Below are 15,524 nucleotides of genomic sequence, written 5' to 3'. Positions count from 1 at the left end.
TGCATTCCTATCATTAAGTTAATTATACAGTTATTGAGTGTTTGTTTTGGGGGGAAATATGAAAGTAGCTACCTTTAAATTTCTTGTATACTGGTTTGTTTTGTTAATTTACAGCACATCACATCCTAATGCCACCTGTGTTTAGATATCACATATAATAATATTTAAAAACACTGCACAGCAATAATTTACAGTTTGCTATCTTAATTTTCTTTTTTAAAAGATTCAGCACACCAATGAAGTCACTCAAAAATGTCTTTAATGTACAGCTTTAAAATTTCAGTTTGGTTGTTGTACAGAGCATTTACCTGCAGGTGTCGCAGTAACTCCAAACTCAATACTCACATGCGTTCAACTTTTTTGTCAGGGAGCAAATGATTTGCCTTAGTAACCCACTTTAAAACAATAAAAATAACAGAAAATAAAAAAATAAATGAAAGTGGTGAATAAAGTATACCATGATGAATCATCTGAATGATTCATTTGCATGAATCAAAGCTCAAACTGAATGGGCAGCTCGTTTAATCAGAAACAGCCTCCACAAACTGGCGTTGGCCCTTAAATCCATAAAGTTTTTATGTATTCTTGTTATTATACAGCAAATAAACGTGTCGGGTGCGAAACTAATTGTCCTGACTGGATTCAGGCTGCAGGTCTGTCCCATGAACAGAAGGCGAAAGCTGATCTCAGAGCAGATGAGGGAGATCCCCCCGTGTGGACTTCAGAGGCACGTTTGCAAATCCTGAAGATCCTCAGCAGAGTTCAGGACAGTGAGAGAGGAACTGAGCCGCAGAAAGGGAAAATATTATTTTCTGCGCTGGAGATGAAGCATCCTACATGTGTTTACTTTAATTTAGTAGGGCTCCTGACTGTAGCTGTGATTCCTGTGTCTTTGGGTGAAATGTACACGTCGCTGCTGAACGTAAAGCAGGCGGTCAGTGTAGAACGGAAGCTGATCGATTACTTGAGAATTTACATTGACGACGAGTTTGAGAGGCTGGAGGACATCAGACGGTGAGTGAAATCCATGATGACACACTGGATATGGACGATTTCTTAAGAGAGATAAGTACTTTTTTTCCATTTGCATGTTAGAAATTAAATTATTCATTAATTTAGTTTTGGGTTGCAAAAGCGTGAGAAACTCCACTGTACCACTGAACTGATACCATCTAGTGATAAATCCTGTAGCTCCTCCACAGAGAGTGAATAATAATGGAACAAGTTTTTGGATATGATGATGAGAGCACATGATGAGGTTCAACTAGGATATGGTCACATTTTCAGATCCTCATAATTTCATCCTCATTTGGATGAAATTATACAAAAATTACATGAACCTGATGACCTTATTAGTCCATTTCTTGGTCTTCAAGATATTTGACTTCACTCTCCAAACTCACGGGAATAACACAGTGAAAGTTCTGTTTTAGGGCGTTTCTTTACAAGAAAACAATTACATCAATAACTCAAATCAATAAACCATGTAAGAAAAATGTAAGGTTATATTAGCTGCACCATCTTCCAGTCAGAAACCTTCATTATGTTGGAAACAGGATGACTGATGGGGAGACTCATCAAGTCATTTCCCAGGAATTTATGCTCAAGGTTCAACACATTATCTGTGGAAATGACTAATTTTATGGGGGAGCCTTTTTGACCATGATATTTAAAACAGTGGCTTAATTGTGGTTTGAGGTCGGTAAGTAAGAGCAATGTTGTGCATGAGCTCATCTGTTTTAACAATATATAATGATGATAGTGGTAACGGTAGCAGATGTAGCTTTCCATCCTTCATGCGGAAGGTGTGTATTATCCTATGGCACAACACTTTGCTAAACATCATGCGTGCGATGATAGAGTTGAATGTGTTGAACAGTCCTATTATATATATAGGTATCATTGAGATAGCTGTTTTCTCTGTATCTGTTGGCCATTTCATTATGTGATGCAATAATGTTTATTTCCAGTGTATCGTCTATATAAAGTACCAGGTTTAAGCAATCTGTTTTTAATATTTCTACTCTGATGAAGACCCTGTAAGGTTGAAATTGGTCAGTTTTTTAAACCAAAATACCCTACTAAATACAGCCTGGCTCTGCCTAAGAGTGTCTGAAGAACATTTTCATTTTTATTACCATTTTTCTTTCTTCCTCAAGAGCACCTTAAGGCTCCCAAGACTCACTTACTACATGTGAAACTGTCTGAGCACTTGGCCCCTTCTTGATTTTTTTTTAACCACCGTCTACAATCTTTCCCACAGCTTTTATGCCAAAGTGTCTGACCTGCACACTGAACTTTACAAAGGCCCGGGGACTGCGATGGCAAACCCGCTGGTGGCATTCACCCTGATCAAGCGGCTGCATTCAGAGTGGCTGAACGTAGTCTACAGCAACGAAGCCCTGGAGAACACACAAGGTTCGCTAACTACCTTCTTTACAGACACATCTGGTGGTGAAAACTAAACACCCCCTTTTCTGCTGTCACCACCCAACCCCCCTAGTTCACCTTTTGGCCCTCTGTTGTCCAGCCCTCAGGTCCAGTTACGAGGAGGAAGAGGCCGATCTGCCCAAACTGGAAGACCTCCAGGGGGCAGCTAAAGGGCTGATGAGGCTGCAGGATGTGTATTCTCTCCAAGTTGCAAGCCTCGTAAGGGGTCGTTTCCAGAGAGTCACTAATGGCAAGCCTACTGATATCTACCTCCCCGCTGTGTCTGTCTCACTGTCTGGTGATGACTGCTTTCTGGTTGGAAAGGTACACCCCCCCCCTGATAATGGAAGTATTATCAGCAAAATGTACTTCAAGTATCAAAATAAAAGTGCTCCCCTGTGACCAACATGTCATTATATATTACATTATTAAATCTTTACTGGTGCATCAATGTGTAAACAGCATTTTACTGTTGCAGCTGGTTGAGGTGGAGCTAGCTTGAACTATTTTATATGCAGTTAGATAGTTTAGTTCGGAGAATACCTAGAGGTCGGGCTCCTCCAAAGATTCACAAGATAAATCTGAGGGGTCGTGAGATGATTAATGCGAAAGGAAAGTGAACAAAGTTCTGCTACACAAATGTGTATTAATTTTTTTGAGTTTTCTCTTGTTTTAGCTTTTTTGTGAAATATTGGATAGTTTTATCTCTTATAGCCTCAAATTCTATTTGCATGAAACCATCTGAGAAGAATGGTGAAACTACTAACAACTCATAGACATCTGAAACATGAGGAGCCCCAACTAGACACAGCTGTTTTGTTAGGGGTCAAAAGGTTGGGAACCACAGGTTTGATCTTCAGGAATGTATTAGATTTTAAATCTTAATCTGTAAAGTAACTAGTAACTATAGCTTGCAAATAAATATAGTGAAGTAAAAAGTAAAATAAAAAAAAAATTATTTCTCTCTGAAATATGGTGAAGTAGATGTATAAAGTAACATAAAATGGAAATAGTAAATTACAAGAACCTCAAAATTGTACTTAAGTACTGTACAATACTTGAGTAAATGTACTTTGTACTGTAATGTTACTTTCCTCCACTGCTTATTTTTCACCTCTGTATTTCCTAAAATATAGCAAGGAAATGTGATGAGAGTGTGGTGAAACAAATCTGTCATCCTTCCTGGTCACCTTTCTGAGTTAAATAAGTGCTCATGTAAAATAATGAAATGGAGAGATATTTGGAAGATGTTGCTGTGAAAATTTCCCTCGCTGATTAACATCCCACTCCAAAGGTCTGCAAAATAGTTTTATTCCAAACCTGTCAGTCATTGTGAGCTGGTAAACCGGACAGTCAGCCTGGAAAAAGTGGAATTCTTCCCATTGCGTGCCTGGGAATCTATTTCATGTGAAGATGAATATACTGTTATACAACTATGAAAGAAAAAAAAAGGTTTCCCCACAATAAATTCCACTGTTTATGTACAGTGGTGATGTGTAAGGGCAGGGCACTGTGTGGGAGAGACATCCTCGTGAATGGAAAAGACATTATCTCACGCAGCAGAAGTGTTTGGAGCAAAGAGCAGAGCTTGCCTTCACTTGTGCAGAGTCCAAGATTATCTGAGACAAATTGTAAACAGAGATGCTTAGTTTTAGGGTGTCAGTAAAAGAGCTGCCTGCACTTGCTTTTATATGGCTGTTAAACTGCTCCTCTTAACCAGCAGGGTTTGTTAACAGGAGTTTGTAGCTTGTCAGTTTCATTTGGAGGAATTTTAAAGCAGTTTGAATTGAATACCAACTGATGCTTCCCTCAGGCAATACTGAGATCTGCAGAATATCAACTATTTTTAAGAATTCATTGGTTCTTTAAAGACTAACAGCTCCAAAATTATGGGGTGTAATGTTGTGAACTGGGTGTAAACCTGCGTAACTCGGTGTGTGTAATTTGTGGAGTTGAGCAGTGAGTTTGTGTGTGTGTGTGTGTGTGTGTGTGTGTGTGTGTTTGTGGGGTTAAATGGTACACTGGGATTTTTGTTTGTGTGCTGTCTGGAGGGGTTGTGAATCAAATCTGTGATGGAGGAGCCACAAGTCACCCTGTCTCTATGTGGGTGCTGTCAGGCCTTTAGTCAGCACCTACTTAATCAAGTCAAGTCCGCTACAAAAGGGGTATGAGACCAAGTAAAGACAGAGACTGCAGCCAGTGTGCACTAGCTCTATCCACCATGTACTTGCTTGAGAAGTCAGACAGGTGTAATCTCTTAAATTGACATGCTGCAGAGAAAATGCATGACAGTGGACCAGGCTGAGAAAGTATTATATCTTTTGTAAAGTCCAAAAATGGATGAGACTAGAGCTGCAAAAATTTGTTGATTAATCGACTAGTTGATTGATAGAAAATTAATATCTGTAAAATAATTATATTTTGTTTTGGACGGTTGGACAGACAAAACATGCAATTTGCAGATACCACTTTGGGCTGTGGGAAATTGTACTGAGTATTTTTCACTATTTTTTGACATTTTATAGACTCAGTAATTAATCAAATAACCAAGAAAATAATCGTCAGACTAATCGATAATGAAAATAATCACAAGTTGCAGCCCCAGATGAGACCAAGAAGTCAGAGTCAAAATGTGCAGAAAGTCAATACAAAACAATTACAGCACTCTCAACAATAACACAAGTGATTGCTAAATCACATCCTGTAGTTAGTATTTAAGTAAAGTAATGTTGCTCTCGTTATAGCCTTTAATTTAATCAGGTAATCTCATTAAGAGAGACATGGGTACAGCAGACAGCCAGGCTCACACAAGCACATACAAAACGCATCAGAGAAAAATCACAGACATCTCTAAAAAGGTCCAAAATTAAAAGGTTAAATTCATCCAAAGGGATACTATTACATTTTAAAGTCTCATATTGTCTGTGTCGGTATTTCTCATCACATTTCTGCATTCCTCATACCTGCCATCAGTGGAAAATGCCATTTTTTTGTAATTCCATTCATATGAAGTTGATGCAGCCAAATGGTTTGGCCCAAAGGCAGCATAAATCCAGCGTGCCAGGGTGACACAATAATGCCAGTTGAATGATGTAATAGAGTTGGCTGAAGAAACTGGCCTGATTCTGGCTGCTGCCAGTGGCCTAAAGCTAGCCTGACTGACAGCTGCTGACTGGATGTGAATCTTAGCTAAACTCAGCCCACAGTCCACAACCCTAAAATCTAGCCAAATCTGGCAGCCATGCATATACTGTATATGGACCAGAGAAGGCTGACGTTTGGTCCTCCAGTCCAGTGCCAGAAGACAGCCGAGTGTGCCGACACCTAGTCACCGAGACAAATTCTATTTAAATTGCCAAATAGTTGAAATTAAAAGTAACCCAGTTGTTATTTTACACAGGTGGCCTACGAGCAGGAAGACTACTACCACTCAGTGCAGTGGTTGGAGGAGTCGGTGCGTCTCTTCAGGGGAGCAGGAGGCGAGTGGAGCCCTGAGAATGAAGGGACTTTAGAGGATGCTCTGGATCACCTGGCCTTCTCTCACTTTAAAGTATGTAGAAGGACATTTGGGATATGCACATTTGTAAGATGATTGATGGATTGCACTGCCCTAAATTCCTCTCATTGTTTCAGACAGGAAACGTCTCCTATGCTCTCAGTCTATCTCAGGAGTTACTGCATCGTGGTAATTACTTTCATTTAACTTGTCCCTTTCCTTTACTCTAGTCTGCGGTGCATGAACAGTCCCTGTTTACTTCTCCTCTTTACTCCTGTGAACAGCGTGACTTGCCTCTCTAAACCAAAGCCTGTACAGTAAATAAGAAGCATGTCCTATAATGTATGACTCCCCTATTTACACGTGTTTCTTCTCAGATCCAATGAATGAAAGAGTTTTGCAGAATGTTGAGAAATACGAGAAGCTGTTGGTTACGAGTCCATCCAAATCAGTCAGGCGTGATGGGCTGAGGAGACCCACCTCCAGTCATTTAAGGACCAGGGACACTTACGAGAGACTCTGCCAGACCCAAGGCTCTCAGGTATTCATCACAATGAATCATTCTGAACACATACTGTGTGTTAGGAAAATATCTGAAAGGGATCAGGGATAAGTTAATACAACAACCCGAGTATTCTTAATTGTATAATACTAACCAAATGTGCACTGGAATTCTGCTTTTTCAATAACACATCTATTCCTTAAGGGACATGATAATAAATCAAATTTTCAAATGAAAAAAATCATTATACATTTGAGTCTATGTTAGACACGATGTTTGGTCATTTACAGTGAGTTACAGTATGTCCTGCCCCTGTATGTGTAATGTTATATCGTACAGTTTACTAATGTAGAAAGAGGCTTTGAGAAAATCATTATTTTCATGTTATTTTCATATGTGTTCATCATGTGGTTATATTTGCAGTTTGTAATATTTTTTTATTCAAATCACATTTGAATGTAAACAGGAGTCTACAGTCATGCTAGCACAGCAGTGCTATGAGATAAATGCTAATGCCAGCATGCTAACAAGCTCCCAATGACTGTTGTTTAGGTGTAATGTTTATTATGTTGGTGACCATCTTAGTTTATGGTGTTAGCATGCTAATAGTTGCTAATCAGCACAAAAGCCAGCTGAGGCTGATGGAAATGTCATTAGTTTTGCAAATTTTTAGTCATAAATCAAAGTATTGAAAAAATTAAAACTCTGACCTGATGATGGCGTTGTCAAGACATTTCACTCAAAACCAAAAATGTCAACCTTATGGTGGCGCTAGAGGAAAAGGGGATCACCGAAGTCAGTAGGCTTCATCCTCTGGGGACCATGGAATATCTGTACAAAAACTCATTACCAATCCATCCAATAGATGTTGAGATATTTCAGTCTGAACCAAAGTTGTGGACCAACCAACACTGCCATCCCACTAGTCACACCTTTAGCATGGCTAAAAATAGCATTTTATAAAAAACAAAACAAAAACAAGTCTCTTTCTCATTGTTATTTCAACAGCTCCAAGTAGTTTGTCACAGAATTGACAAAATTCTCAAGTTTCAACCTAGAGTGATTGTTATTGGATAACAAAGAAAAATAATTCTTGTTTTGGTCTTGTTAATGGACTTCAGATGCTTGTTTCTCCTAGCAGCCAGCGCATTTTGAAAACCCCAGACTATTCTGCGACTACTTCACCAACGGCAATCCTGGACTGCTATTGCTGCCAGTAAGACGTGAAGTGCTTAGCCTGCAGCCATATGTGGTCCTGTACCACAACTTCATCAGTGACACAGAGACTGAGGACATCAAGGGGCTCGCCCAGCCAGGAGTAAGTCCCCTTTTCCTCATCACTTGCGGGTTAAAAAAAACATGTGTCCCCAATATATTTTTAGGAATTAAGAATAAGAGCCATGTTTTTACAATCAACACTATGCATTTTTTTCAAATAGTTCTGTAATCCCATGTTTTGTAGTGTTTTCTCAACAAACAGAGGAGCTGTGCTGTTTCTTCCACATGGGACTCACAAAAAAGGGAAGCTGCAAAGTCTTTTCTTGGCAAGAATTCAAGAGAGTCTGTCGAAGTTTGATGAAATCTACAAATAGACGAACCATGGTAGAAAACAAATTGAACATTTTCCTATTGCCATGTGAACACCTTGTACTATTAGTGTCACATTGAAGAATCAAACTGATTTTATTCTACAATTAACCAATATCAGAGATATTGTTTTTTACTTGTTCATAATTTTTGTTTAGGGTTAATTGTGTCTTTGTGGCTTTCCACTAGGAAACTACCCTCAGTTGGTGTTGGCTTTGCTGGTATCAGTTATTTCAGGATGTGTCCCAGCCACATTTAAATTTTCTTCTGGCCTCCTGGACATCTGCCCAGATGTTACAGTAGCTTTCTATTACTCTGAAATTAAAAGTGTAATGAAATTGGCAGCAGGACTATACATTTGTTATTTCACTTGTAGTGCAATCTCAAGTGGAGATATTTACTGTGGCCTCTGTCCTAAAGTGGACCTTCCCTTTTAAGTTAATCTTTCATAGACTGCCTTCAAGATGGCACATGTATATGCAAATGTGTGCATGCATTGGCAGGATCACTACAGCTGATCTCTACTGCCTGAGATAAGAACAATACTCACAAGGTGTCTCTTGCCATGTTTTGACTCTAAGCATCTATTAACATAGCTGCGTGTTCACCTGCATTGGTACTGTTTGTTTTCAACTTCATCACTAAGAGTTTGTGCTCCTATGGAGGCAGTATTTAATTGTTTAAAAAGTTGTGAACAAAGCTTTAATCTTTGTCAGTGGTGGAAAGTAACTGAGTACATTTACTCAAATTCTGTAATGAAGTACACTTTTGATGTACTTTGTATTTCCATTTCATGCAACTTCTGCTGCACTACAGGGTATTGCACTGAAAGTTGTAGTTACTCTGCAGTTTAAGACTTTATATGTGTGTATATATATATATATCTAAAATCTAAAATATGATGAGTTGTTATAGACTAAACTACCAGTATATAAAGTAGATCAAATCCACCTTGACCATCTCCAGCAGTAAAATGCTGCTTACAAATTAATGCATCTGTAATGATAATCCAGTGTAATATATCTAATAGTATAATTCTCTGAATGGGGCCATTTTGCACAATGAGTACCTTTTCTTTTGATTCTTTTGAAGTACATTTTGCTGATTATACTTTGTCGTTGCAATGAGTGCATTGAAAAGGAAAATTAGCTTGAAGTCAAGGGGCAACATTGTGCTACAAGGCCTGGGGGGCCTGGGGCTCTCTGGCTGCCAACCGTGTACCTTTTCCTCCTGGAAAGACCCTAAGGAGGAAGAGTTGGTCTGCTTCCAAACATTTAGCAAGGTTTTAAGGAATGAGGGATACATTACTATGAAAACTTGGCTGAGCGGCTCAAACTGTCCATATTATCCTGCTGGGTTCCACTGGTAAATAATCAGTCCACCATCATCGAGCCACAGTGTCTATCTGAAAGCAACTTATACTTGGTCATTTAATGGAAAGCTACAGAGCTGCTCACAATCTGCTGACTCAGTTACTTTAGGGAATATTTGGTGGGCTAACTCAATTGGTGCCCTATAGTTTCTGTGAGGTTTTGGCATTGTTCAATGAGTTTTCCATCCTTTGCTCAGATTGAAACCCCTGTACTTATTTCATCATTATGTCAGCTTGTGGGTTTATTGAGAACAGGCCCAGGGTATGGTATTAGTTTGAGCAGTGAGCAGCATTTGTTAACCATGAGCATGGTTTACACTTTGTTCATGCTGTATCCCAGAGCATTTTTTGAATGACCTATTATTATGTAGCAATAACACAAATCTGTTGTTTGGAGTTAACAGGTCTGTCATTGTATTAGTTTCTTGATGATGAATTTATGTGTGAAATAATATGTTTTTTTTTTGTTTTTTTTTACCATTTTCCCTCCTTTGAAAGTGTTTGTGTAAGCCATTTAGAGCTGAATGAAGTAATGTCTCTCATGGCCATAAGCAAGTCATCAGAAGTTTGATCTGCAAAATTAATCAGAAATATTGTGTTAACAACATGTATGAAATAAGCAGAATGAAGGACAGACTCAGTCCATAACATCTGGACTTTCCCAGACCCCCTCCCAGACTCAGACTGTGAGCTGCACTTTGAAGTGAAGACCAGATGAAACTTAAAACTGATACCTGCAGGGGAAATAGGGTATCTAAACTCTATAAATTCTACTATGCACATGTTTGCATCATTTGTGTTATTTTGTGATCAAGAATTATCAAAGACCCCTCCCCAACAAGACTGGGCATGCAAGATTAGCAGAATAATGGCAGTCATCATCATCGCGGCAGCTTTGGAAATTGTATTCTTGCCACTTTTTGAATCCACATTATTGATTTTCTATCTGCTCTCAGTTTTTATTTTGGATATGTGATTGGAGTCTGTTTTCATGCTATTACTCACATTTTGGCAGGGCTTTGCAGCTGGACATCAAAGCTTGGCTGCTGTAAAAATCACACAAAATGCTGTTTTCTGTCTTTGATGTCAAGTTGAAACGATCTGTGGTGGCAGCTGGAGAGAAACAAGCAACAGCAGAGTATCGCATCAGCAAGAGGTACAAATTACTTATAATAACACTTAGTTATTTATAACACTTTGTTTATGACATTCTGTTTATCATCAGTAATTTATTTCAAACTAGTTCTTGGAGCAGGCAAGTCTTCCATAAAACACTTTACAGCATGCAGATGATGTTAGATCTACTTTTTCAACTGTAATTTGTTATTTATCAATATGTCTTATTTCTAGTGCATGGCTAAAGGGCTCAGCACAGTCCACTGTTGGAAAGCTGGACCAGAAGATCTCCATGCTCACGGGTCTGAATGTGAAGCATCCATATGGCGAGTACCTCCAAGTGGTGAATTATGGGATTGGTGGCCATTATGAGCCTCACTTTGACCATGCTACAGTAAGTTGATTATTAGACTTGTCGAGCAAGTTGATTATATCACTAGAGACGTTGCATGTTGTCTGTGCTTACATTCATAATGATATATCAACTTTCTAATTTTCCAGTCACCCTCAAGTCCCGTGTTCAAGCTGAAAACTGGGAATCGAGTGGCAACTTTTATGATATATGTGAGTGAAGTCTTGCTCTAACCATCTTATGACCCTGTGTGACCCACATAGCAGCCGGAGGTTCTTGGGCAGGTTCCTGTTCCTGGTTTTCCAAAGCCTTAATTAAAAACACAGAGGTCAGGTCTTTGCCAGTGCTGCAAGGCTTTGGAACAACCTGCCTGAGAAACTCAGACTACATCTGACCTCACTTCCTAAATTACATTTTTATAGATGTTCTGTCAAGCAACGAACTTAAACAAACGTATAATTTTTGTTTCTGACCTCCATTATAGAGCCTACTTTGGTATTTTTACCTTTAAATTTATTTTGTCTTTTTGTTCTGTTCATTTAATCCATTTTTATTGTGTAGCTAATCTGTTAAGTGCTTTTTAACAGGGTTTTGGAAACATATATTATTACATATTGTTATTCTTATTATCATTAAGAATCCAATGTGAAAATCTAAGTAAAATTGAATAGTGATTAAAAAAAGAATGGCTTTTTGCATGGCTTTGAAAACAGTGCAGCAAACAGAGTGGCTTTTCATAACATGAGCACATAAACACAAGACCCAACTCTAAAGGCATGTCCTTTTCCACAGCTCAGCTCTGTCGAGGCAGGTGGGTCCACAGCCTTCATCTACGCCAACTTCAGTGTTCCTGTCGTGGAGGTAAACACCCTGCGAATGTCTAAAATGAGATAAAAGCAATTGTCTTCGTGTCATTTTTGCCTCAAGCTAGGTTATTCTCACCTCACTCACATTCTCTCAAAATGCTAAAAGGTCAGATCATAGCAACAACAGCCATGAGATTTTTTTTACCAGGCCTTCCCCCGGGGTTTAATCTTTCACGTTTCATTTTATTGAGATCTCACTTCCTGGCTGCTTATATAGAAATTAACTGAACCTAGTAAACCGATAAAATGACCAATTTATTAGTGTAACTGCAGGAGCTCTCGTGCTTGATATTCAGCTCTGTCTTAGATATTTAAATTAAGGCTGAATTTGTCGATCGACAGAAAAATAATCGTTAACTACTGTGATTATCGATGAATCTTTTAGTTACATTTTCAAGTAAAAATGATATACGCTAGCTCTAGCTTCAGTGGTGAGGATTTGCAGCTTTTCTGTGTCTTATAGTAAACTGAATATATTTTGGACTGTTGGTCACACAAAAAAGAAGAAATTGTGATGGCCATTTTCACCACTTTCTGACATTTTATAGACCAAAAGATTAATCTAAAACTAAAAGAAAATAATTGTCAGATTAATCTATGATGGAAATAATTGTTAGTTGCAGCCTTAGTTTAGACCAAACAAGTTTTCCAACTTATTGAAAATGATTTATGCTGTTTTTCATTTCACAGAAAGCTGCCATCTTCTGGTGGAATCTCCATAGAAATGGTCAAGGAGATGTAGACACGCTGCATGCTGGCTGCCCTGTGCTTATTGGGGACAAATGGGGTAAGAGTCAGTAGATTCAGTATGATGTGATGATGCTGTCAACAGGAGCCAAAAAGTGATGTGAAATATGGAAAATGGCAAGCAATTGATCAGACTCCTCTTTTAAACAGATTAGGCTTTTTTGCATCATTATCGTGGTCTGTTTCTTACAACAGTTGTCCAGTTCAGCTTTGCTATTATACAGGTGTTAATGTACAAGAGCTAGGCCACATCTGTGCTGCATTATGCATTTAGAGATGTTACAGAGTGCAGTTCAGACACTGAGCTCTCATCTTGGAAGCTAAACATCTGCTGCCGGTTGGCCCAGGCCATCGAACTCCCAACGCTGACAACACGTGTGTTAGGGACCCGGTGAAACTAACAGAAGGATATTAATCATCACAAAGCAGCTGCAGAAGCATTTGGTGGCTGTGATGTTTCAGCCACCATATACATCATCAGAAATTATTGTTAAGGCTGTACTTTTCAATCACAATTATAGATTTAAAATGGGCAAGAAAACTTTCATTTATGCTGTTTTTTCCTCTCTTGAAGATATTGAAACATAGTTAACATCTCTCTGTATTTTCCAGTGGCTAACAAATGGATCCATGAGCATGGCCAAGAGTTCCAACATCGCTGCAGCCTGAACCCTGAAGAGTGAGAGGGGTGGAGCGATAGCTGGGCCCCTTGGAGTAAAAGAGCCAGCCTCTACAATTGAGAGGCACACGGAGAGAAGGAGGGAGCCAGAAAGTGAGCACACAGGCAGGGGGGGTCAGAGCCATTATGGGACAGTCTACATCTGTGATTGGAGCCCTGAGCCCCAGGGAGCCTGAAGCGTACAGTACAGTGCTGCAGTGGACATGGATAGCACAAGGCTGAGAGGCGGGGGAGAAGGGGCAGTTGGCAATCAGCCCCCCCGAGGCCAAATGCTCTCTTGCTCCTACTGGCCAGCTCCTGCAGATGGAGAGAGGCCTCTGCCTTTGCACACTGTTGCTGGTTTCAGTTAACTGTGCAAGGCTGTTTACCTCCTGCTTGCTTAAAAACTGACATCTTATGCAGCCCTTTTCCTACAATGGGCCCACTCTAGGGTCTGTCATTGCAAATCAACACAGCTGAACTTGGTACAGACTCTCAGAACTTTATTTCTAATGTGTAGATGCAGAAGTTTACAAAGATACCTAATGTGCCTTGCTGAATCACAGTGAAATGATGCACAGGTATCTAGAATTTTCTATTTGATGTTATGTTGCAGCCAAAAATAAATGCTGTTTTTGGATTTGAATATTCACGTGAATTTAAATGTGAGAATGCGTCCAAGAAGTGCTGGAACAAGCAGATACAGACCATGATATATTTTTTTGTACGTTTCCACATTTGGTTGATTCACTGCAGATTATCAACAGAGATTTTGGTTGAAGTTCTTCTGTAATGGGTCATCTCAGACCTCAGGACTCCAGCTCAGACTGGTGCTATGAGCCAAAGGAACAAGTCACTCCGAGTGTGCCTGTTTATCCCCAGCTGACTGGACGATGTGGTCATCTCTGCCTGTGGGAGACTCTTTCACTTTGGTTTGATGTAACTGGCTGTTTAATGGAACAGATGAACCAGATCTGTCAGCCCTTCACTGAGCTCCAGAGGCTGGTCGTCATTAATCATGCTCTGCACGGCAAGTGATTAGCAACCCGCCTGTTCCAGACTTCGTGTCTGAACTCACACAACCAATGCTGTCTGCATACCACTCAGTTATCTTAGATATCTGTGTCTAAGTAGGTCTTAAAACAGAGTGAGGTGGGACTTACAAAGTATTAAAATTCAGTGTATGAGCTTGGCCACAAATGGGCCTCTATATGTGACATTTTTGGGGGGCATTCTGCAAATTGAATGACAGAAAAATAAGTGGATGACAGAGGAATAACACCTCTGTTTGCCCACAGTAATATACATTTTCCTTCCAGCTCACCACAGTGTACACAGACAGAAATGCTCTCCAAGCACACACTGACACAGAAAATTTAAAAACAGGCCATATACTGGATGCATATTGCACATTCCTGGGTGCACACCAAACAGCAGGACGTGATTATTTTCCCTGGGAGTTGATGGATAGGTAGAAGATTTTCTGAAGCTCTTTCTGTTTCATTGCAAGTATATAAGATTCATACCTTTAAAAACATGGTTATAGCTACATTTAGACTCAAAACATTAAGTATCTGAGACCACAAGTTTATTTAATTTAATGGACACAATACTGTCAACAAAAGGTTTGCAGCTACCTTGGCCATTTTTATAGAAACACACATTGTAGCTACTAGTCAGATAAATTACAAGGATTCATTTTATGTCTGTGTTTTAATTAATTTAGATCTATGTTTTTTAGTTTGACTTGAGGCAGCAGAGGTCCATGACTACCAAGTTTCAGATGCTTTTGTATACAGTCAAATCAGAAACATAATAAACCAGGAAATCCAAGAAAGCAGAAAGGTTTAAAGTCATCTTTTCACAGGTCCATCTTACAACCTGAAGCCTAACTTTTCCCAGAATTCAAAGGGCTTTATTCTGCACCCTCAGTGGCCCTCACTGTTACTATGATCACCACAACAAACATGTGCAGAGGGACTTGTTGCTATGCAAGAGCATAGTCCAAACTATCTAAAGCATACATGACTAGTCCATAGGTCTGCCTCAACACGTGTAGTCAAGTGCATAGAGTAATTCTACACACTAAAAGGCAGAATTGTTAACACTTTAGAGAACCTTCCTAACTTGAGAACAAAATTGAGAACTAGCTGACTACTTGTTACAGAGTGTGAACAACTGATGGAAAATTAGACTTGAATACAATTCTGACTGAAAGAGAAGCTGCCCAACAACAACAAAAACAGTGAAGCAGAAATACAGCAAGCCTCTTTTAACCTCAGGTTCAAGAAAGAAAGAAAATCACTACATGCAGCAGGTTAGTGAGCAGCTTTGTAACAGTGATGGAAAGCTCAGTGCCTCCCTCTGCTGGTGATGTAAGAGAAGGCTGCATGGAGTG

The 15,524-nt window shown here is 39.4% G+C and overlaps 1 protein-coding gene across 2 annotated transcripts; it reads left to right on the top strand.

Moving 5' to 3' along the window:
* Positions 1 to 13,772, top strand: p4ha3 (prolyl 4-hydroxylase, alpha polypeptide III). 2 transcript variants are annotated; one of them, XM_044203241.1, is made up of 13 exons: positions 1 to 1,014; positions 2,264 to 2,418; positions 2,531 to 2,754; positions 5,831 to 5,980; positions 6,064 to 6,115; positions 6,304 to 6,467; positions 7,570 to 7,746; positions 10,479 to 10,543; positions 10,738 to 10,897; positions 11,005 to 11,067; positions 11,648 to 11,716; positions 12,412 to 12,508; positions 13,081 to 13,772. In XM_044203241.1, exons 1-13 carry the CDS (start codon positions 578 to 580, stop codon positions 13,149 to 13,151), a joined length of 1,884 nt encoding a protein of 627 aa, XP_044059176.1. In that variant the 5' UTR covers positions 1 to 577; the 3' UTR covers positions 13,152 to 13,772. The 2 variants fall into 2 exon arrangements, with proteins under 2 accessions (XP_044059176.1, XP_044059175.1); XM_044203240.1 differs by having other exon boundaries at positions 7,567 to 7,746.
* Positions 13,773 to 15,524: the final 1,752 nt, after the last annotated feature.

This window comes from Siniperca chuatsi, linkage group LG7 (assembly GCF_020085105.1).
Source record: "Siniperca chuatsi isolate FFG_IHB_CAS linkage group LG7, ASM2008510v1, whole genome shotgun sequence".
Classification (NCBI taxonomy): Eukaryota; Metazoa; Chordata; class Actinopteri; order Centrarchiformes; family Sinipercidae; genus Siniperca; species Siniperca chuatsi.
Note: the sequence above shows the minus strand (reverse complement) of the source record. Positions and strands in the feature narration are given on the sequence as shown.